Source organism: Chelonia mydas, chromosome 18 (genome assembly GCF_015237465.2).
Source record: "Chelonia mydas isolate rCheMyd1 chromosome 18, rCheMyd1.pri.v2, whole genome shotgun sequence".
NCBI classification, from domain to species: Eukaryota; Metazoa; Chordata; order Testudines; family Cheloniidae; genus Chelonia; species Chelonia mydas.
In genome coordinates, this window is record NC_051258.2 from 22917669 (window position 1) to 22941520 (window position 23852).

Sequence of the window (23852 nt, forward strand, 5' to 3'; positions counted from 1 at the left end):
CCAACTAAGGACCCCTCTGACCCATTTGCACTCAGGGCAGCTGGAAAGGTACCAGGAGAATGAGCTGATCAGAGAGACCAGCCGGGACTGGGAACTACTTTAGTCAAGATTATTCTTCGGAAGCAGTTAACAGCTCTGGTCCTGACCAGTGTTCCCTCTAAGCTGTGCGCATGTGTGCGCGCACACAGATCTTAAACCCCGTGCACACGGCAAAACACCGCGTGCACAAAAATTTGCACAGAAGAAATTTTTTGCACGCACGGCCTGTCAAAAATTAGAGAGAACATTGGTCCTGACTCTCCTCTGCCTTGTACCTTGTGTTGTCATTTCTACCTAAACAAGGTGGATATAAACAAAATCAAATGAAAGCTTTTCTCTGACACGCACTGGTGATGGTGTCTTACACTCAACTGCATCAGGTGCAAGGCAATAGAGAACTGAGCCCATGGTATATGACATGGGTTTTTATTCTGTTAAACAAATCTCTGGTTGGTTGTTTTGGGGAGTATAAGAAAGAGTCACTGGCAGCACTTTAAGATGGCTTATATCCAGCTTGGAGAACTATTAATTAAAGTTGTTTAGGGGTCAGCAGTCATGCTTCTGTGATTTTAATCACTCTAAATGATCTGGACAGAGCCCTGCTGTAACTTGTATACTTTTCCTAAGGGCACCAAAACTGAGTAAATTGTAAATCTAGAGAGTGACACGAGGGAAGCACCAATTAATGAACTGCTGTTTTGATACCTAAATGCAGTAAGTACACACAAGATCCTGAAATGTGAATTCCTCTAGGCCTGGAGGAATTTCAAAAGGGAGCTGCTCCATAGAAATCCCTAGATCCCCAGCGAAACAGGTGCAAGTAACACTTACCATGAGGGTTTTTCCACTGTGGTGACTAGAGCGTCCTGTCTAAGCTATTAAGTCAGTGGAGCAGCTCCCTCCATGGCACAGCTAGAATGGCAATGACAATACACTTTTGTCATTAGGTAGCTATTTTCTAAAAGAATATTTAAAACCACATTGGGCCCAGGTACTGCTTACTCAGACAAAACTCCCAGTGAAGTACATGGACAGAGCGTGCCTGTCCTTCATGAGCCCAGATGGAGAACTGACCTCCATGTTCCTAGTTAAAAAAAAACAGGAAAATTATCAGGTTCAGCCCCCTTTCTCCAGATCTTTTGCCCAGTCAGCTGCAAAGCTTCAACCCTCAGCATCTTTCCTTCCACTTTTGTAAGCAGTTTGTTCTTATTTAAAGTTTCTGTATATGTTTTATATGTAATAATAGCAAATAGAATACCAAGGAGGCTCCCCTCACATGTACAAAGCTATTTCTGTTAATACAACAGAGACACTCCAGAGTATCCATAGGACAGCTTCCTTGTATTGTACGGGCTGCACCACTGTGTGTGTGTTGTCCCATAGATTATTCGAACAGCACTTTGGAGAGTTGATGTGCATTAGTAAACTCATATCCCAGTTTTCATTTAGAAGGCTTGAATTAATTAGTTTTAAAATAATGTCTTGTTTTTTCCTTTTAACATAGAACATTAAACATTAACTGGAACTAGAAGCTGCATTTACTGTCCCTTTACATCTCCCATGGAGATGTCATCGTTTCTGTGCCTTCTCTTTGGTCTTAATTGAGTTTGGCACTTTCAGGATCTTTGCAGAGGTTTTGTATGGCCTCGCACTGAAGCTTGGTATTTTGCTTGATGTGCATGAAAAGACAACTTCACTGTAGCGTCAGAGGGAAGTTGGTGATAAAATAATACTGAGTTATTTATTAATCTTTTAATCACTCCAACATACGTGTAATTTGTGTCTTCTGCGAATGGAGTCTGCAGTCTACAGCATATCTCCAGGTTAGAGAAACCTGATAAACATCTGACTTTCCAGCTGTGCAAAGCACAGAAACACTTCTCAGAAGCCCTTTCTGCTCTTGCTCTCTCCCTTTGCATATGATGAGAGTTGTAGATCAAAACTGAAGCATGCATTCCTGCAGAGAAATCCCTGTTCTTACCACTTGTTCTTTGTTTTTAGCTCATGATACCGGGCTTGTGACTCTGCAAGTTGCCTTCAACAATCAGATCATCTCCAACTCTGTGGTGTTTGAATATAAAGCCAGAGCTCTACCAACCCTGCCTTCCTCCCAGCATGACTGGCTGTCCTTGGATGGTAAGGAGTATATTCAGTGTCCCTTAACAAAGTTTACCACACTTGGGTGCAGGGGAGTAAAGAGAACGGCTCCTCGTGTTGGGGCAGGGAAAGGAGATGAGTCTTAGCTGTACTGAGATTCTCTTGCTTATTGTTTCAATATTACTCCATTTTAGAGACCATTTGCTGAAATTTTTCATCGTCTTTTTGGTGTGAACAAAATATTTAGCTGGGGAGCCTGTGGCTCAAAGTCTGATCCATTTGAGGGGGAAGGGGGAGAAAGGATGCTTCCTCTGTAATAGGAAACTGACTGTCCCAAAGAAAGGGGCCTGACTGGTCACCACTGTCAGGGCCAGCCCCACTGTCAGGCATACTGTGTCTTCTGTCAGAACTCTGAGCTTCATCTTGTCAGGAAAAATTCTAAAATGCCACATTTGTTCCCCCTTTCTGCACTAAAAAAAGTCTATGTAACTAACCCAGTGGTTTTCAACCTTTTTTCATTTGTGGACCCTTAAAAAATTTCAATTTGAGGTGCGGACCCCTTTGGAAATCTTAGACATAGTTGGCAGACCCCCAAATAGAAAACCACTGAACTAAACAAAATACAGATGGGAAGATGGTGAGTCAGTGCCTGGAGAGAGAACCTCCAAGAGCAAGGCAAGGCTGATCCACACCTCCTGAATCTATTCAGGACCCACAGACCTGATGGTTACAATCTGTGGTATTTATGGGGTCCAAATCTCATTTTAAAATCGTGATTTATTAAACAGCACAGACATAGATTATGCCCAGCAACTGAGAATCTTGGATGCCAATGGAGTCTAATTCTCATGGGCCTGCACAACATCTATGAGCAGGGACAAGGTAGACGTTCTTTGGCATGTATGGTTCAAGGACGGGCTTTTTTCTCAAAGATTCTAAGATGCTGTCTCATTCCCCATTCTTAGTGGGAATGGTTTACAAACTATGAAATCATTAGTTATTAGCCAGGCAGTCTGAAGCCGAGTCCATCTCTCTTTCCCTGATTTGACTGACCAAAACAGAATGTGGTTATGTTTTGCTAGATGTCAGAGCTGATAAATTATTGGCAACCTCAATGGGAACACATGCTTTACCCTTAATATTTATCTGGTAATTCTGTGCCCCTCAACAATTCTTTTAAAAGTGACCAATTGCAGCAGAACAGGGTTGTAAGAAGTATAGAAAGGGAAGCAGGGGAGTTCTCTACTCTGAAGGGTTCAGCATGCCTACCAGGGAGAATTGAGTTGCCACATAAAATACATGCTGCCAGCAGGTATAAAACCTGTTGAGAAAGAAAGAGAAGAGATTTGCAGCTGCTATTGAATGCACCCAGGAAGCAACTGATCCAGTGACTGGTTTCAGTTATTTTTGTAAAACATTGACTGCTGGAAGTTTATTGGTTTTCTCTTCGGCTAAGCATTAGGCAAGTTGCCAACATTAACTAACCGGACAGCCACTTCATTTCCCTTCCGGTCTGTGATTGCCACGGAGATGTGCCTTCCAGCTCAGGCCCTGAAGACCTGCAGAAAGTAGCTAATTTGTGTTAGCAACCTTGACAGTCTGGAAAGAGACCATGGAACAGTTACCATTTTTTCATCCCTTAGTTCATGAGAGAGTCTTGATTTGGTAGGCACTGCAATGTATTCTGTCCAGTTTTAGAAAAAGTCCTAACGTCACTCTTTGTTGATCCATTCATTTGACAGTTTTTGTATTCTCATATAATCCATTGGGCAAATCTGATTTAGAAAAATCCCCACTATTCAGAGAACCAGTAGCTAATAAAGAGAGAGAACTGATTTAAGTTACATAAAAGAAGTCAAGGGAGAAGTAGCTTGTACATATGCAATATATGCCATATTGGAGACTGGAACATGGGAAATAATGGTTCTGTTAACTCTTTAGTCCAGTGGTTTTCAACCTTTTTTCATTTGCGGACCCCCTAAAAAATTTTGAATGGAGGTGCGACCGCTTTGGAAATCTTAGACATAGTCTACAGACCTCCAGGGGTCCACGGAGCACAGGTTAAAAACCATTGCTTTAGTCAATTAACCTCATACTATTCTGTCTGTTAAAGATGTGGCAATCATTACACAGCATTTGCTTTTGCAGAGGATGTATCTAGACTGTAGATACATTTGCTATTGTAGAGGATGGATCTAGACTGTTCTCAGGGGTACCAGATGACAGAACAAGGAGTAATGGTCTCAAGTTGCAGTGGGGAAGGTTTAAGTTGGATGTTAGGAAAAACTTTTTCACTAGGAGGGTGGTGAAGCACTGGAATGGGTTACCTAGGGAGGTGGTGGCATCTCCTTCCTTAGAGGTTTTCAAGGTCAGGCTTGACAAAGCCCTGGCTGGGATGATTTAGTTGGGGATTTGTCCTGCTTTGAGCAGGGGGTTGGACTAGATGACTTCCTGAGGTCCCTTCCGACCCTGATATTCTATGATTCTCTGCTTTTGGAAATTCACCTTAGAGGCATCTTGGATATTATTTTAAAAAATAAAAAAGTTGTTATTAAAACAGTCTGAAGTAGAATACGTTTACTAGTGTGATTGGATGTCTAATACAGTCACATCGGACATGACTAATATTTAGAACTGTTTCAACTCAAACTGCAGAAACACTTGAGCTCAGCCTCAAGTCTGATGCAGACTGGTCACAAACCAGCAGGAGTTTGTGCTTGGAAATTGTCCATAGAAGCCTTTGGCAGGCTTCTTTGCTCTATCTGGATAGTCCCAAACTTTATTAGGTTCTTTATGGTGTATTATAAGTCTGAGCTTGATTAGATGAGACAGTCGGATGGGGCAAGTTGCCTAGCTCTGGTGTCTTGTAATGGCAGAGCATATATAATGGCACCTAAAGACTATCGTGGTTGATGCATTACAAATATCTCAGACAAATAAAAATGAATGCGAGAGAAAGCTCAGTAGAAACCACTTTAGGATGCTTTCTGAGAGTGAGATATATGTATGTATGTATGTGCTGCATTTGAGCCAGAAAAGCCAAGAGAAGATAATTCCTCTGAACCTCTGTGTGTGTGATTTTGGTGGTCTATTACATTTTCTTTCTATGATTCCCCATTATTATAGCAGTGTACTTGTCTGGTCACAAGTTCTGTCTACGTACCTACCCAGTCACCCACCTGTGATAAGTTGCTCCCCCTTCTGGGGTGCCACCTGATGTACTGGGGCATCACTGAGCCTGCCTGTTCCATCAACCTGGGCTCCCTCACCCTGTCCTGCTAAGCCAGGCCCTCAAGCCTCCTCTAGCACACACACAGGTAGGGACACACCCAGCTGCAAAAAGACACAGACACTGAAATCAGTACTGCATGGGAAGGCTTTCACCTAAGGAATTGCCCAGCATGCAAGTGCACTCCCCCTCTGGAGAGTAAATCCCAAAATTGCATTGTCTTGCACTGCACAGAAAACTGTACAGCATAAGCTAATTGAAATTCGCCCTCTCTCTCAATGTGGAAAGAGATATTCACAGCTCCCCCACCCCCCCCAGTTATGAATTACACAACTGGGTTTAAAACAAAAACAAGTTTATTAAGTACAAGAGGTAGATTTCAAATTATTATAAAGCAGGGGTCGGCAACCTTTCAGAAGTGGTGTGCTGAGTCTTCATTTATTCCCTCTAATTTAAGGTTTTGCATGCCAGTAATACATTTTAACATTTTTAGAAGGTCTCTTTCTATAAATCTATAATATATAACTAAACTATTGTTGAATGTAAAGTAAATAAGGTTTTTAAAATGTTTAAGAAGCTTCATTTAAAATTAAAATGCAGAGCCCCCGGGACCAGTGGCCAGGACCCGGGCAGTGTGAGTGCCACAGAAAATCAGCTCGCATGCCGCCTTTGGCACGCGTGCCATAGGTTGTCTACCCCTGTTACAAAGGATAGCCAACAGATCGAAGGAGATTACCTTAGTAGATAAACAAAAAACGCAAACTGGGCTTAACACACTAGATAGGTAGGATATAAATTAGCATTCTCACCCTGAGTGATTAACAGACTAGCATACGCTTAAGACACAAGTTGCCTTGGCTTTCTCAGGTTTTCACACACAAGCTAAAGATCCCTCTAGACTGGGACCATCACTTGCCACAGTTCAGTCCTTGCCTCTCAGGTGTTTCCAGGTGTGTTGTTGTAGGGAGAGTAAGGTACCTTCATGATGTCATTGTCTCCCTTTTATATCTTCTTCCCACTTGCTGGAAACCTCTTTTGCTGTGACCTGGGTCAAACAGTCTCCATTGTGTAGTGCTATCTCTGAGAGGTTTCTATTGTCCACAGTTTCTGGGGTAGCCCTGGTGCTTGTATGCATTTCCTCAATGAGCTATTAACATTGTTTGGCCTTTTTACTGTTGTACCTGAAAGGCTGCTTGTGGGTGTTTTCAACCTTACAAGGTGTTTCAGTATTACCTACATAGCCAAAATTCATAACTTCACATACTGAAATAATACATGCATACAAATAGCATAATCATATTCAGTAAATCATAACCTTTCCAATGATCCCTCACATGACCCATCTTGCGTAGAACACATCTTAGTTATGCCATATTCATATCCTAACACTATCTCTGTGAAGAATATGGGGCGTAGGGTCACACATTGTACTGGTCACAAGTTCTGTCTACCTACCTACCCAATCACCCACCCACATCACCAAACTATCTGAGTGCTCATGGTTTCAGTTTCTCATGTCTTTCTGATTTTTTTGGAAGGCCTACATTTTCGAGGTCTTGTCGTACCCATGTGTGACCATGTGCCAGAGGAGGAAACTGAGTTTGATTTTACCATGTTCTGAGCATTTGAAAATCATCCGTTCTGATTGTTTACTTTTAATAAAAGTTAATATATAAGGCTCACTTTATCTTTGCTGAATTATAATTACAGTAATTTGACAGCTCTGGCTGGCTTCCTTCTGAGCGTGAGCTGTGCTTGCAAATTATAAAATACCAGGTCTAAGTTTCTACCTGTGCCAGATTTTGAATGTGTTTGATGCAAAGGAATTGACCAGTGTCCCCGTCACACCACTTTGCTTATGTGCAAAGAAAGGCAGAGCTGTTGAGTGATAAAATTTCTCTGGACTGGCTGAGAAGTAGTTATACAAACAATCAATTTCTTGATATTTCATGTTTTGACCAGTCATTAAAAAATGACTGTGTAACCATGGGTTAGTCAGAATGAGCTTAATTCACTTGAAGCCATGGTCAACGTACCCATTTGCATGGCTGACACTATGCAAGAGCAAATGTATACTTTGGCATCAGGCTTACAGTAAAGCTGAGAAACAAGCAGGGAGAAATGGAAATTGTGAATCAAGGGACCTGAAAGGAGAAAATTTGCCAGGGGGAAAACACACCTAGGATGGGAGCTTGGGCAAAACTAGCCTTCATTGGCATGTGTGTGGATTTAAAGCTCATGAAACAATGAGGCAAATTGCGCTGGAAAGAGCCAGGAAGAGTGGGAAGGAGGATTTGGAGCCAGAAATACCTGCTGCACATATTTGTGACTGAGCACAATATTGTACAAATTCCTGATTTACTTCATTTAAATGTCCACAGTATTGGCATTCCTTTATCTGCGCAGTTTGTGTCTTAGATCCCCTGGCCTCACTTTCTTGTCGTGCATATACACCCTCCAGTGTTGGGCACCGCAACACACGTGTCCCAACACAGCGTACCTACTTAGACAACAGTTCACAGCAGTTTAGGGCAGGGAGGTGAAGAACACAATGTCCAACTGAAACCGCAAGGGGGATGTAGGTTGGCAGATTCTTTATCAGGAAAGTGGCTGGGACACTAGTATTGTAAGTGTCCATCTACACTAAGAAGATGGGTGTCAGCAACAAGCTCCATTGGTCTCTCCTCAGATGGAATTAATCAGTTTAGCTGCTAGACTAGATAGAGAAAAATCATTTCCAACACTGTAACATTATGGCCCATTATGTGTTTAACAGGATACTCGTAGTAAAAGTGCAGAGTCCCTTTCTTTTATTTCTTACGTTTTTTTTAAACTAGTTCAGCACACAAATTTATCTGAAGTCTCTCTATCAGGTGCACGGAGTAATTTTGTTAATGTGCCAATGTCTCCGTGCAAGTGAAACCCTCAAGGGACCTCCCATAGCAAATTAGACCAAAACACAAATGCACAGAGAACTGAGACATCCCACCCTATACCTCCCCCCAAAAACAGGCATCCTTGTACAGACAATCCTGAGATTGAAAATAATCTCAAGGAAAACACAGTCATCTTGTCCTGGAATATTTAGGGGAGATTCCCTGTTAGTGATGAGGAACAGTGCTCCCGGGTTACCTCTACTATTCGTATTAAACCAGAGACATCCTTGCATATGGGAACCATTCAGTTCACGGGTATTAGAAATCCTGATCTGCTAAGCCGTGCTTGGGATAATGCCTGTAGCTGTTCTTGCCAGCAGGAGCTGCTGTGATGAAAAGCTCAGTCACCTGCAGCCATTAATCATCTTTTCATTACAGAGAAAGGGGGAAGGAAAAATTTTAAAATCGCACTGCTCAGTTCCCGGGGAATACTAGTGAATTTAGATGGCGGAGGGGTGGAAAATGGCCACTATGACTGGGAATGCAGTTTCTTTTGTCCTGTAGCTTGTCTGTGAGCCCAGGGTGCTGGTTAGTGGGCAAACTCTCAATTAGAACTCCTTATGAAGTGGAGATGGGGGGGGGAAGTGGAGGAGGGGGACTGCAGCAGAGAACAAACTAGGGCATTGCTAACAGCAAAAAAAAAAAAAAGAAAGAAAGAAAGAAAGAAAGACAGCTGCAATGCAGAGGCCCTTCAGGGGAAAAGATTGAATAATTACACTAACCATGGCTTATCAGAGGCCTCTGCCTTCATGCACAATACTCTGAATGCAGCAAAACACTAGTTTATTTAAAGGGCCAGCAACTTTTCCCAGAGCTTAGAAGAGCAAATGCTATAATAAGGTCTAAATCCATGTAGATTCATTCCGTGGATAGAACAGATCTGTGATTTCCTCTATATGTTCTTTTCTCTGTTTGCCTTAATTGTACTGCTCTAAATCTTAGCCCTGCTGTCAACTACATAGACGTGGGGGGAAAAGATTTCAAGGGGAATTTAGAACTTGAAAATATTCACTTAATTTTAAACTTTGATTTGAGTTTAATTAATGCAGAGGAACATTTTGGTTTACACTACATTGTTTAACACCCTTAATGACTCCTGCTACAGATACCACTGGAGGAAGAAGGCAGGGTTAATAAAATCTCTCATATGCCAAGTAAGCTCAGCAAAGGGGAAGTCCATTTCCAACTTACTTAGTCACACAAGGATCTCAGGTGTGAGCAATTATTCCCATAATATCTCTCTTGTTGGCAGTTTTAGAATTGCTATAGGATTTCTGTCTCCTAAGCAGCTTGTATTCAGCTTGGTAAAATCTAAAAAGAAAAACAGAACAGATTTAACCAGTGAGTCTGTTTCCATTGTGCAATCCTGTAGATGCTTGCAAACCTATTCCTATTTGTGACTTCAGTCACTTTTCTTAAGGAGATGGTCTCTGGTTTTTTGGCCATGCCACGGATCAGAAAACGATGGCTCAAATTATTCTATGATTGTCTTTTGAAGATTAATTTTCTAATGATTGGATTCATGCAGTTTTCACATGCTCTGCCCTAATATGCTATAGAGGCTGACACTAACACACAGGCCTTCAGGGAGCAGAGAATATGCAGTCTGATATTATCTATGGGGCATAGTGAGTACCAGGTTGTGGAATACATATATGTGCAGAATTTTACTGGGAGTCATCCACATTCAAAGGGTTGCAAAGATTGGGATAAGGTGACAATCCTGCCTCTGTGCCCAAAGGTTTGAACCAAACTGAGATTTAACAGAGAAGACTCTGATACTGGCTGTGCATGTGGAAGTGAAAATCCCACTGCCACTACCAGGAAAGATAAAACACAAACTTCTCCCCACTGCAGCAGCTTCTCAGGCAAAGCCGCTGTTCTCTGCGGGATCTTGCTTGTGCTCCTCCTGTATAATGGTTGTCCTGTCTGAGAGCATAAAACCACCTCTGAGCCAGGAAACCTCTTTGAAAACTGCCATCAATGAAAGATATTGTTTAAGTAAAATTATTTTGTCCTCGGACATCAATTTCTGGGGGCTAAGTGTCTCTGCTTCCTTGGGTGAGGGAAGGGCTCTCAAACCCCAAACAAGGCACACAACCTGAATTGTTTCAGAGTAGCAGCCGTGTTAGTCTGTATCCGCAAAAAGAAAAGGAAGACTTGTGGCACCTTAGAGATTAATCAATTTATTTGAGCATAAGCTTTCGTGAGCTATAGCTCACTTCATCGGATGTACCTGAATTATGTAATTCTTTGGAGAACATTGTTACAGCATCTGTGCCCCCAGGCTCTCAGCACAGTGCCCGTGCTGGTCAGCGGCAGCGCCCCATCCTCCCACTACTCACACTCTCACATACATTGGGAAGAGTTTAATCTTCCTTGATCAGTCCTTCATTGCTCTTCAAACTAATGCCCCAGCTCCCTTTCTCATCATGGAGACCAGCAAGGCCTCAGGCATCACTCATCTAATCAAAGAAGCTGGGATCCCATCAAGATCAGGGCCTGGAAACCATGACCCCAGACACTGTGATCCAACCAAGACTCAGATCAGGGCCAGGAGCTACCATGTGCCCAAATGCTGCAATTACACCTGAGACCGAGACCAGATCATACAGTTTGTGCGCCCAAACGCTACAGTCCCCCTGAGACTAGTGCACTACAGACCTTATGCCCAAACACTGTGATCCTCCTAGGATCGAGACCAGTGCACGTACACATCAGACTCCAATGCTGTGATCTCCCCGGAACTGAGACTTGTGCACAGGGATCTGAAGACCCAAAGAATAAACAGTGCTGTAGTAGTATGGGAAACTGAAACTGAAAGACTCTAACAGTCTTTATTAGAGCCAGCTACGCTTGTTATTCAGACCCCTCTCCTGTAAAAAGGACTTGCATAAACAGTGTTGCATTGTCCATCTCACTGACATATGATTAGTGAGAATGCTCTAGGGATAGTTCAGTATGCCTGGGTCTGGACAGTGTCCCACCACAACTATTTACTCTGCTTGGTCCCTTATTGCACTGTCAGGGACTTGCGCTTGAATCCTGCTGAACGCAAAGCTGCCAGTGCCAGATGAAGCTTTCTTTAACTACTCAGACAATATATCATTAAGGAAAACTCCACTCAGGTTGATTGCTTGTCACTGGTGGATGCTGCATTCAAGGCAGACGACAATACAACTAATTCTGAATCTGCCAATGATTGGTTTTGCTAGTGGGGTCTCGAAGCAGTGGAAGGGAGTGCAGCTTCACTATATAAGCTTTCCTCCACAAGGAAATCTCCATGCCCATCAGGATAATGGGATATAAGGTTTAGCAAAAGATCATGTCACATCTTGGATTGTAGTTGTGTGTTCCAGGAGACAGCATCTGCCTTCAGTTTCTGCATGTTAGGATGTTGGAGAGATGTGAATTTTGCAGAGAGTGTATACTATGTGTGTTGTGCCATATCATCTCAACAGCCAGGATGTGTTTACAAACATTTAATATCACCCGCGAAGTTAATTAGAAGGAAACAGTCAATGGAATTTGATGTAACCATGGCAGAACCACCTTCCCTTTGCTGCTTCTTCTCATGGCAGTTAGGAGACTGGCACTTGTGAAGTCTGGTGGCTGAACTGAATATGACATCTACCTGCTTTTTGAAGAGAACCTCTGCCACCATGCACTTGCAAACTCTGCAAGTCCTAGGTCGCTTATCTTTGCCCTGAAAGTTCTTTTTACTGATCCACTATTAGATGGACTGGACTGTTTTTCTCTAGCCATTTTGAAATAGCAGACCCCAGCTACATTCTGCAGTCCCCTCTACAAGTTGGCCTGCTCATGTCTTTCTGATACAAGCAAAGAGCTCATCTGGTCCAGTGTAGGGAACAATGGAGGAAGGGGTCTCAGCTGTGTTTCCAGTTGTCCCTTTATCCCTTATGAGCCGTGTTTCTACTCTCTGTAATATGCACTTGCTTTTTAAGGACTGTTTCCAAGAATGCCTTATTTTCCCCTCTTCAACTTGTTTTACTGTGTGGCTGTTGCATCAGAGAGTATTTTACGGAGAGTTATCAGTGTGCTTGCTGTGATGAGTTCCACGGGGTGCCGCTGAGCCTCTGTCTTACCAACCTGGGCTCCCTCTCACACTGTGATTATGTGACAAGCTGCAACCCCCCTCCAGGTCCTGCACTCACACAAACATTCACAGGCAGGGACACACTCAGCTGAGTTACATGAATACTTTTGCCAGCCACTCATGAACCAATAATAGAGAGGTCCCAGCCAATTCCCCACAGCTCCCCAGCCTAGGACCCCAGAGCTGAACTGTCTTGCCCTGGTCAGAAGCCTTACCGCTGTAAGTTTATGACCCAGTCCGCCCTTCCCTCAATGTGGAGAGGACAATGAACCAGCCCCTGTTCCTGAGCAGATTTCCCGTTACACTTCAAACAACACAGTTTTAGGTAAAATATATATATATAAAAAACAGATTTATTACCTATAGAAAGATAGATTTTAAGGGATTATAAATAATAGTATACAGATCAAAGTTGGTTACCTATAAATAAAATAAAATTTTCAATCTGAGTTCTATTAACTAGACAGGATTTGAATCAAGCAGTATCTCATCCTGATAGTACAAGGAGTTTACAGATCTCCATACACAGGTTGGAACTCCTTTCCAGGATGGGACAACCCTCCCCCATTCAAAGTCTTTATGCTCCAGACATGCTTCCGGGTGTTGAGTTGGGGGGGGGGGGTTTTGGAGTGAAGCCAAGTGATGATGTCACTTCCCCCTTTTATAGCTTCTTCCAGCTTGCTGGAAGGATCCTTTGCTGTGATGTGAGTCCAACAGCCTCCATTGTGTACATCCTATCTCTGAGAGGTTTCCGTTGTATAGTTCCTGGGGTAATCCTTGTGAGTGTGTGTATTCCCCTTAATGGGCCATCTACACCAGTAGTTTTCAAACTTTTTTCCTCGTGACCCAGTTGAAGAAAATTGTTGATGCCACTGACCCAACATAATTATATCTTTTGACTAGAGTTTTCATAAAATCATAATATTGCAATACATTCTAGTTTAACCCACTTTACATAACTAACCAGACACTAGCCTTCGTAAGCCTATGGTAAGGAGTGTGGGAGGCGGCCCAGGGCAGAGGGTGGGGTGCGGGGGTGAGGGCTCTATCTGGGGGTGAGGGCTCTAAGGTGGAGCTGGGGATGAGGGGTTCAGGCGGGGACTCAGGACTGGCGCAGAGGGTTGGGATGCAGGGTGAGGGCTGCAGGTGGGGCCAGGGATGAAGGATTCAGGATGCAGGAGAGGGCTCAGGGCTGGGGAAGAGGGTTGGGATGCAGGGGGGTGAGGGCTCTGGTTGGGGGTGCAGGCTCTGGGGTGGGGCCAGGGCTGAGGAGTTTGGGGTGCAGTCAGGCTGCCCCAGGGCTGGGGCTAGAGGACTCCCCCCCAGCCCTCTCCCCACTGGCAGCAGCGAGCTCCGGGGATGGGGGAGAGGCCCGCAGCAGTCCTGCAAGCCCCAACTTGCTCCCCTCCCCGGTTCCCGCCCACTCCCTACCTCTCTCTCCTCTCCAGGTCCCTGCTGCGTGGCCCTTTAGAGCTGCTGCGCAGCAATGATCGTTATAATTTGAATCAGCAAGTCGACCCAGTGCCTGACATTCCGCAACCCAGTACTTTGAAAAACACTGATCTACACTGTCTGGCGTCTTCATTGTTGTACCTGAAAGGCTGCTTGTGGGTGTTCCCAACCTCACATCATGTTTCAGTAACACATACCTAGCCAAACTTCATAACTTCACAAACAATGACAGCACATATAACTTAACAGGATATTAATGTTCAACAGATTAAGATTTTTAAAATGATACCTCACAAGGCATACTTCGCACAAAACACATCATAATTATATCACCCTGGTAGATGTGAGGGGTGCCAGGGTGTTGCCCTAGGGTACAGAATGTCACACTTGCAAATACAGAAAGTCATGATCTCTGACCCATGAAACTTACAAAAACAATCAGAAGGACTGTCTAAGTCAGATGCATCACATAAGGGACATGATGCCGGGTTTTCTTTTAAATCAACTTTTGGTGCATTAATATTGAAAGGTTTTATAGATTAAGCGTGTGTTTTTATTAAAAAATGAATGACTCAATTTAAAGAACCCACAAGATTTGTGGACGGTTGTGGAATTTCCATCACTAGGGATTTTTAAGAGCAGGTTGGACAAACACTTGTCAGGGATGGTTTAGATAAAACTTAGTCCTGCCATGAGTGCAGGGGACTGGACTAGATGACCTCTTGAGGTCCCTTCCATTTTTATGATTCTATAATTCTAAGATACTAAAGTGCTATAGATAAAGAAACAGATACATTAAACTCTTCCCAATAGATGGTCTAGAACAAACCGTAGGCAGAGGCAAGACTGTAGTATAGCTGACGAGAAGAGGTAAGGAACTATTTATTTCTTTTGAGGTGATCTATTTTGCTCATAACCATGTAACTGAAGATGAGAGAACTGACACTCTTTGAGGCAAAAACCTCCGTTGTCCTGCACAATGTCCTTGTCCATGTGTTGACATGTGGAATTTGTTCCAGTGTTGCAGGATTTTGATTTGATGATTAAAACAGCTGCTTTCTGCACTTGACCAAGCCCATTCCTAGGACAGCAGTCCCCAAACTTTTGAGGATCACAACCCCTTTACCCCTGTCTGTGCTCCCCGAGCCAGGAGCGGGGCCATGGCTTGGGGGATGTGGACGAGGTCAAGGGGCTACAGCTGGGGGTGGGAGTGAAGACAATTTTTCTTTGTCTGTATCACTCCTGGCTTCCTCCTGAGATAGCTATACATCAAGACTGCGACATGTGTTCGGTTGTTAAGACACTGATGTTCCATTACAAAGGCCTTCTTCAGACATGCTGGGGAGGGAGGGCTTAGCCTCAAGCTTTGTTATACAGACTCCCCTCAGTCTGACACCCTGGCAGCGCCGACGCTTTGCTTTCCCTCTGTGATAGGAGAGTCGACATTTCCCAGACACCTTTATAGTGGTTATATTTTGCCTGTGTCTGAAGTTAGCAATGGACCTTGGGAAATACTGAAATGCCTGTTTGTCTGTGTAGTGTCACTAAGCTGTCTACTACAGCAGGACTGTGGCGTTGGCAAAGAACAGAATTACAAACCGCTTGCTTACAGGCAGCTCAGCAGGCCATCAGTTCCCCCAAAGAAGGGGCTAGTCCTAGAACACAGTTAAAACAAGGGATGACACTTGCAACACATGGGGAAAAGGAAAGGGCCAATTTCCTCCCAGCTGGCATCTTGTATTCTTCCCCTATCCCTATGTGGGGGAGTGTGGCAGGGCCCCCTTTGCTTCTGGTAGGCTCACAAAGTCACTCGAGACCCTGGGTTTTGTAACCAGTGGTGCACTTTATTCTTTGGCTTCTGCCCACCACTGTTTCACCACATACAAATAACCCTTTACCGTCTGCAGGTAGGAGGGGAGAGCTACCTCCATGCTTCTCTTCCCTGCCTTTTCTCCTGCTCTCCCCTGGCCTCCTTCCCCTGAGGCTTTTATGCAGCCGCAGGCTAATTAGGTAGCAGCTGCCTCCACCTCTCCAATTAGGGCCAGGTTAACTTCAGCCTGCTCTAATTTGTTCCCCTAACAAGGAGCTGGTGTGACAGAGGGCTGAATCTGTAACCCGTTGCCCAGCACCCTGCCCCACCCTAGGTAACCAATCCCTGTGCCTGTTACAGGCAATATAAACTATCGAATGAAGGGTCCCCTTGTAAGGGGAGTTTGCCAACTGGCTGTCTGATACAGAGGGGTGGAAACAAGACAGAAGGTGCATGTGGTGGAAAAGAAAGAGAACTGTGTATTTGTGCCTGAGAGACCATGAAAGCGTGCTAGGTAGCACTGCTCATAGGGTAGCTGAAGCAGTACCCTGTGGCAGCAACTCTGACATTTCTTAGCCAAACTGATGTGGCATTACATAGCTTGATACAGTTATTTGTGTAATGTATGAATGTTCACCTCAGTATTCTTTTGGGATCTCTGTTTATCAGAAACTGCTTCTCTTAGTAATATGTTTGCACTCTTGGAATTCAGATGGCATTGCCTTGTGGAGCATGTATATATAGCATTGAGTGGTTTCTCTGAAAGCATGAATATACACTTAGCATATAATCCTATACTGGCCCCTGGGGATGGTTATGGGACCCTACAAAGTGTTGTTTTGGGACTCTGGAATAATGGTAACCTCTGAGTTTGCTGTTTGGACTCTTAACTGATTACAGATATTCTAGATTCAGAATTCCTGCTCCTTTTACACAGTGAAGTAACCCTGCTCCCCTGTTGTCCAGCAAACGTTGGTTTGACACACAAACCTCCTATCTGCCTCACACCTTTGAAATGAGCAGTTGCTTTTGTTTTGTCAGAGTCCACGCTCCTCTCTTCATGCAGATGGATGCAAATTTCACTTGATACTTCTAAACCTTAAATTCTGTAATTAAAGATTTCTATATTGATTCATCTTATGCACTTGCTGAAAATTTGACTTCTGCACAGCAGGGATGCTCTGTATAGGAATGTCTAGAGTATGTGTAAATATTGCTTTTTGTTATGGAGCTACCGTTAGCACACGAGATGCATCTGAACTATTAAGTTTAAAACAGCAACTTTTTCTATTCACACCGTTCTTATTGTTTCCATTGTATGTCAGGTCAGTCGGTGTGGACGCTTGGAGTTTATTTTTCTGCTAAGAACTGTATTGTCTCTTTCATTCTTGTTTTGTTTGTGATCTTTTGGGGGCACACGGCATGATAAGGGTTTTTTGGATACCTGTATATTTAATGTTGCTTTCTCTGAGTTTTCTGAGTTGACTTTTTTTCTATTTTTCTAAGCAAAGGCTATGTGGTAGAGTTGCAGCATGGAGTAGTTCATTTTATATCCTGGATTTTGTCTTGTCAGTTTGTTTTGCTTCATATTCAGACATAACTTCCTCTGGAAAGTCTGTGTTTATTCTACGATTGATGATTAAAATATGCCACACTGTTTAGAAAGGAATCTTTGCTGGAGCTGATCACATTTGTCTTGTCCTTATTAGCAATTCCTTTTTGGATTAACTAATGTGCTCCACATCACATTCCTTGAAATTTGCCTGTGGGAGCTTAATTATGTCAGGAGATACCTAACATCGATCAGCTCTGTACCACAAGCACAGTCCTGCTTCCACTGAAGTCAGTGGGAGTAATGCACTGATATCACTGGGAGCAGGATGAGATTCCGAATGCCTAAGGAGATAGACATAGTACAATAATCAAATGTAAGTTTGTATTGCTCTGCCTGTTACTGTAAATGTGTTTGGGGAGTATGAAGGTGAACAGGAATAATTGTAAAGTGTGGTTATTTTTAAAGCACCACAGAGATTGTCATCCCCTCTTTGTGAATCATTCTCACTCATTCAAGCATGTCATGTAAGTGCAAAGAAATTGTATGATAAGAATTACCAACAAATACTTTCTCCAGAGATCCAGTGAATGCCAGGCAGTCTGCACATGGGAGGCGAAAGCAGACAGGACTAGGGAAACCGGGTAAGAAGTTGGATTTTGTGTGTTTGCTTCAAAAGCAAAAATATGTCAAACAGTTTTATTTTTAAGGTTTTAAGTGGAGAGTGTGAGACTTTCTGCTGACTGTAATACAATATGTGACACCAAAAAAATGCTTTTTCTGAGAGGGCTCAATTGTTTGTGGGAGGGATATTGTCCAAAGAGTCTATCTACACTAAGGACACTTTCTGAAAACATCCCACTAGTATTAGCTACTAAAGGATTTTTTTAGAAAATGTCCTTAGTGTAGACAGGGTCTGGAGAGGCAGGGCAGCAAGCACCCGAAGTACTTTCCTGGTTGATCCCCTTAGTCTTACTAAACTTAACACTAAGATGTTTTAAAAAAAAATCTTCTGAGTTTTTAAGCTATAAACAACTGTTTCCTTATTACCTGTTTGTAAACAAAACCAGTCAGTTTACTTTTTTGAAACAACTTTCTCCTTAGCCCAACGTCTGGCTAAATCAGGTGATTTTTCTCTGTTTAGTAATGGTGTCTAATAGTAATAATCCCAGAAGCACAGGAAGCTGTCTCTCACTAGAACTGGGAGCTGGGGCAACCTGCAGTCACAGGGGGTGAATCATCCTTTTCATAGGCAACATTTGAGGGGCCTGATGACTCACCTCTACAGAAGATGTAAAGAGAGACAGTCACTCACAGCTCTGTGGGGCACAGAAATAAAATCATGAACATTTTTAGAAAATGTTCATTCACCATGACATACTTGCCCTTCCTTTGCTTCTCCAAAATCACATTTAATAAGATAAAATAAACCAATTGTTGTTATTAATCCCAATACTACCTTACACATATATAGGCTTCCCAGCCGTAGAACTTAACAAACAGCATCACTGCTCAGAAGGCTGAATATCAGATCAAATGGAATCACTTGAAATCATTGTTTTTATTCACCTTTCTGAGTAGTTTATGCTCCTCTCCAGTTCTGTTGGTGATGGCTGTTCAATAGAGCAGATCTTAGGCTGTGCAGAAATGGGAGAGGGTGGGAATTTGATGGAAAGAACAAGGCTCTGCCATGCCCTCCTTTTATCCGAATGATGGGGAAGCTCCTCTCTCTTGAGTGTGTGGGGCGGAGGGTTTCAGACGTTGTGGAGGAGGTCATGCTAAGGATGAGTTTGGCATTGTCTCCCTTGAAGCAGCAGGAGAAAATAATGCTGACTCTGCTGGCATTATTTTAGGCGTTATCTACACACACACAAAAATTGGAGTTGTAATTCACTCCACAACTGATAAGCAACAGTGAAAGCTGTAGTGTAGACAAGATGCAGTTGGTCAGATGACATGATGGTGCAAACACTTACATCCTGTTTATGCTAGTAGTGTTACTACCACTTATGGTGAACTGTGTGTCCAAATTTTTCTAGTGGAGATACAGTCTCACAGATTCCTCCTCCATGTGGATTTGGAGCAGCAGCCACTGGGGAGGGGTCTGTGCTGCATGGACCATTTTAGAGACTGTAAACAAAACTCTCAGGCCTCTCTAGGTGCCCTGGGATTCACAGATTTCCCAAGTTCTAAGACATCTCTAGGTTTGGAAGGGCCTCTGCCCACTCTACAGGGAAGCAAACTGTGCTTCCCACCCTGCCTGGCTGAGTAGGAGGGAACAGGCTGAGTTGAAATCCACTAATTTTCCTGGCCTGACATGGGGCATGGTGTGGGGCATATGTGCTCTCTTTCATTTAGAATCATAAAGTCTTAGAGTTTAAGGCCAGAAGGGACCACTAGATCAGTCTGACCTCCTGTGTATCCCAGGTCACCAACACCACCCAGCACTCACATGTGCAGTACTACTTCTCTTCTTCCCTATTTACTCCTCTTTCCCTCATTTTTAAATTATTCTTCCTGGTATTTTAAATAAAGAGGCAGGCCTATTCACAAATATCCAGAAATCCATTCATACACACTTCACATAGTGGATGATTAACTGATAACGTGTAAAATTGTTAACCAAGTTGAGTTTATTTAATGGCTGGAACCAGTTGACATACGCATTACTTAAATTTATGTCTTTTTAGAAAAAAATAAGTTCGTGTCAGTGTGACTCTTCTTAAGTAAACACGATCATACCTGACATGAAATACTGCAGCAAAATGTATCAGAGGGGTAGCTGTGTTAGTCTGTATTGTGACAGGGTCGGGCCAGATGGCTACAGGAGAGTAACAGAAGGCAGATAGATTAGCCCCAGGCTAAGTAGGTCCCTTTTCCCTCAGTAAGGTAACAGGGAAGGTTCCAGAACAATCAGGAACCTTCTGGAGACAATTAAGACAGGCTGATTAGAACACCTGCAGCCAATCAAGAAGCTGCTAGCAATTCAGCCAGGCTAATCAGGGCACCTGGGTTTTAAAAAGGAGTTACAGCATGTCCCAATGCCGAGGAGCCTATGCAGTGTAGCCTGGGGAACTGGGCAGACCCATGCTCCCTAATCCACCTTTTGGGGGTCTCACTAAACCCACATATGTACACCAGACCAGTGAAGCTAAATGGGGTAGAGACCACAGCACTGGTTGATTCGGGGAGTGCTATCACACTTGTCTCGGGGAAGCTTGTGAAGCATAGTCAGCTGCTGTGGGCTAAGTGTACTGGGATAACATGCGTCCATGGGACAGTTGGTTATTACCCCACCATCCCAGTAAAAATCGAGATTCAGGGGAACACTACTGAGGTAGCAGCTGGTGTAGTCCCTAAACTCCCATACCCGGTGCTCATAGGGAGGGACTTCTCAGGGTTTGGAGACTTACTCCCTGTAGGGGAACTGGAGAAAGGTGGAAGCCCTGAAAGTAGTGAGGCATCCACAGTAGACTGTCAACCCCCAACCTTCTCTGAAATATCCCCAGATTTTGTTCTCCACTCCCAGACAGCATAGGAAGACGAAAAGGGAAAGAAGGGCAGCTAAGGCCTTGGGAACCCGAATACTGGCCCAAAGCCAGAGGGTTGCTCTCATAGATAGGCAGACCCGAGCAGCTGAAAAGGAGGCCACCCAGGAGGGAGAAGCACCCGAGTCTGACCCACACCCTAATGCCTCTGAACCAGTAGAGGCAACAGAGACTGGCCCCCTAGATCTCAGGCAGATTAGCCCCGGGAGAGGAAATTTTGGACAGGACCAGGCTGAAGACCCAAGGTACAACAACATTAGGAAGGAGGTGACCGAAATAGATGGGGTCCCCGTGGAAGGGAAAACCCAGGGACCAGGACCCTACTTAATAATGAAGAAGAATCTCTTATACTGGGTTGCACCAGTACAGGGGCAGAAGGTACAGCAGATCCTAGTACTTCAAAAACACCAGAATGCTGTATTAAGTCTGGCCCATAGTCATTTTTTGGGGGGGGCATTTGGGGGTAGAGGAGACCCTGGCACGGGTCCTGCAACGATTCTTCTGGCCCGGGGTACCTGAAGAAGTGTGGAGGTACTGTGTGTCCTGCCCGGAGTGTCAGCTGCACAGTCCCCATCCCCACTTTAGTACCCTTTCCCATCATAGAGGTCCCCTTCAAGTGAATAGCCATGACCTAGTGGGACCCCCCTGGAGAAGACAGCCTGGGGCCACCAATATATACTTGTTGTTCTGGATTATGCTACACGCTACCCAGAAGCTGTCCCCCTGCAGAACATGGCCTCTAAAATGATAGCTAAAGAGTTGGTGGGGATCTTTGCCCAAGTGGGGCTACCAAAGGAGATATTAACAGACCAAGGTACCCCATTTATGTCGAAGCTAATGAAGGACCTCTGTACGCTGCTCCATATACATACCCTGAGAACTTCAGTCTATCATCCACAGAGCGATGGGCTGGTAGAAAGGTTTAACCAAACCCTCAAGGCAATGATAAGGAAAGTAGTAAGTCGGGACGGGAAGGATTGGGACACCCTACTACCCTACCATATGTTTGCAATCCGGGCGGTACCTCAAGCCTCAACTGGGTTTTCCCCCTTTGAATTATTATACGGACGCCACCCCCGTGGCATACTAGATATTGCAAAAGAAATCTGGGAAGAGGAACCCAATGAGGGAAGAAATATAATTGACCATGTGTTGCAGATGCGAGAACGGATAGCCCGGGTCGTCCCTATTGTACGGGAACATTTGGAAAAGGCGCAGGAGGCCCAGCGAACCCATTACAATCACCAGGCAAAAGTCCGACAGTTCCAACCAAGGGATCAGGTGATGGTGTTGGTACCCACGGCAGAAAGGAAGCTTTTGGCCCAATGGCTGGGGCCCTATGAGGTGGTTGAACCCGTGGGGGAAGTAACCTACAAGGTGCGGCAGCCAGGACGCCAGAAACAAGAACAAATTTATCACATTAACCTCTTAAAGCCTTGGCACCAACGAGAGGCGTGTGTAGTGGCCCAAGAGACCCCGATCCAGGGAAATAACATGCAGGAGCAGATCAGGATATCCTCTGATCTGACACCAAACCAGAAGAAGGAGGTAACTGAGATGATCAACTGATACCAGGACGTGTTTTCAACCAAATCAGGCCAGACCACCGAAGCATATCACCACATTATCACAGACCCTCGGGCAAAGGTAATTTAAGGCCCTATCGGGTCCCAGCAGCAAAAAGGGAGGAGATCAAGGCAGAGGTAAAAAGGATGTTGGAGCTGGGAGTCATCGAAGAGTCCCACAGTCAGTGGTCAAGCCCGATTGTGTTGGTGCCCAAACCCAATGGCACCACTAGGTTTTGTAATGACTTTCGCCGGCTCAATGAGAGATCCAAATTCGATGCATACCCCATACCCCGTATCGATGAATTAGTTGACTGCCTGGGCAATGCCCGATTTTTGACCACCCTTGATTTAACAAAGGGATACTGGCAGATTCCCCTTGCCAAAGATGCAAAAGAAAAGACGGCATTCTCTACACCAGAGGGTCTGTTTCAATATACTGTTCTTCCTTTTGGACTGCATGGGGCACCTGCAACCTTCCAGTATCTTATGGACAAGCTCCTATGGCCCCATAACAGTTATGCAGCGGCATACTTGGATGATGTGATTATTCACACCCCCGACTGGGAAACTCACTTAGGAAAGGTGGAAGCAGTTCTGGACACGCTAAGAGAGGCTGGCCTCACAGCCAACCCAGCCAAGTGTGCTATAGGGCTAGCCGAGGCTAAATACCTTGGCTACATTGTAGGAAGGGGCATGGTCAAGCCCCAACTAAACAAACAAGAGGCTATCCAAAATTGGCCCCGGCCGACTCGGAAAAAGCAAGTCCGGGCATTCCTGGGTGTGGTGGGGTACTACCAATGATTTATTCCCCATTTTGCTCCCAGAGCGAGTCCCCTGACAGACCTGATAAAAGACCGGGGTCCAGACATGGTGAAGTGGACAGATGCCGCAGAGAAAGCATTCATGGATCTACAGACAGCCCTCTGCAATAACCCTGTGCTTATAGCCCCAGACTTCAACAAAGAATTCATTTTACAAACAGATGCATCTGAAGTAGGATTGGGAGCTGTCCTATCGCAGATAGTCGGAGATGAAGAACACCCAATCCTCTACCTCAGCAGGAAACTCCTCCCGAGGGAGCAGAAGTATGCCGTGGTTGAAAGAGAGTGCCTAGCTGTGAAATGGGCCATGGAAACACTATGTTGTTACCTTCTGGGACAACGGTTTACCCTTGTAACCGACCATGCACCCCTCCAGTGGATGCAGCGAAATAAAGAGAAGAATGCAAGGGTGACCAGATGGTTCCTGTCCCTACAACCTTTCCAATTCACCATACAACACCAGGCTGGAAGCCACCATGGCAATACAGATGGCTTGTCAGGAGTACACTGCCTGACATCCCAAGTTGCCCAACCCCATAGTGTTGAGCGGGGGGGGATATGTGACAGGTTCGGGCCAGATGGCTACAGGAGAGTAATAGCAGGCAGATAGATTAGCCCCAGGCTAAGTAGGTCCCTTTTCCCTGGGTAAGGTAACAGGGAAGATTCCTGATTGTTCTGGAGAC

General features: G+C 44.4%; 1 protein-coding gene across 2 annotated transcripts in view; it reads left to right on the top strand.

Moving 5' to 3' along the window:
* Positions 1 to 23852, top strand: part of CAMTA1 (calmodulin binding transcription activator 1) — a 913014-nt gene that overhangs the window by 805949 nt on the left and 83213 nt on the right. For both annotated transcript variants that reach the window (XM_043531564.1, XM_043531565.1), the window contains exon 10: positions 2041 to 2175. In XM_043531564.1, the coding sequence (XP_043387499.1) occupies positions 2041 to 2175 (135 nt within the window). The remainder of the gene's footprint in view (positions 1 to 2040; positions 2176 to 23852) is intronic.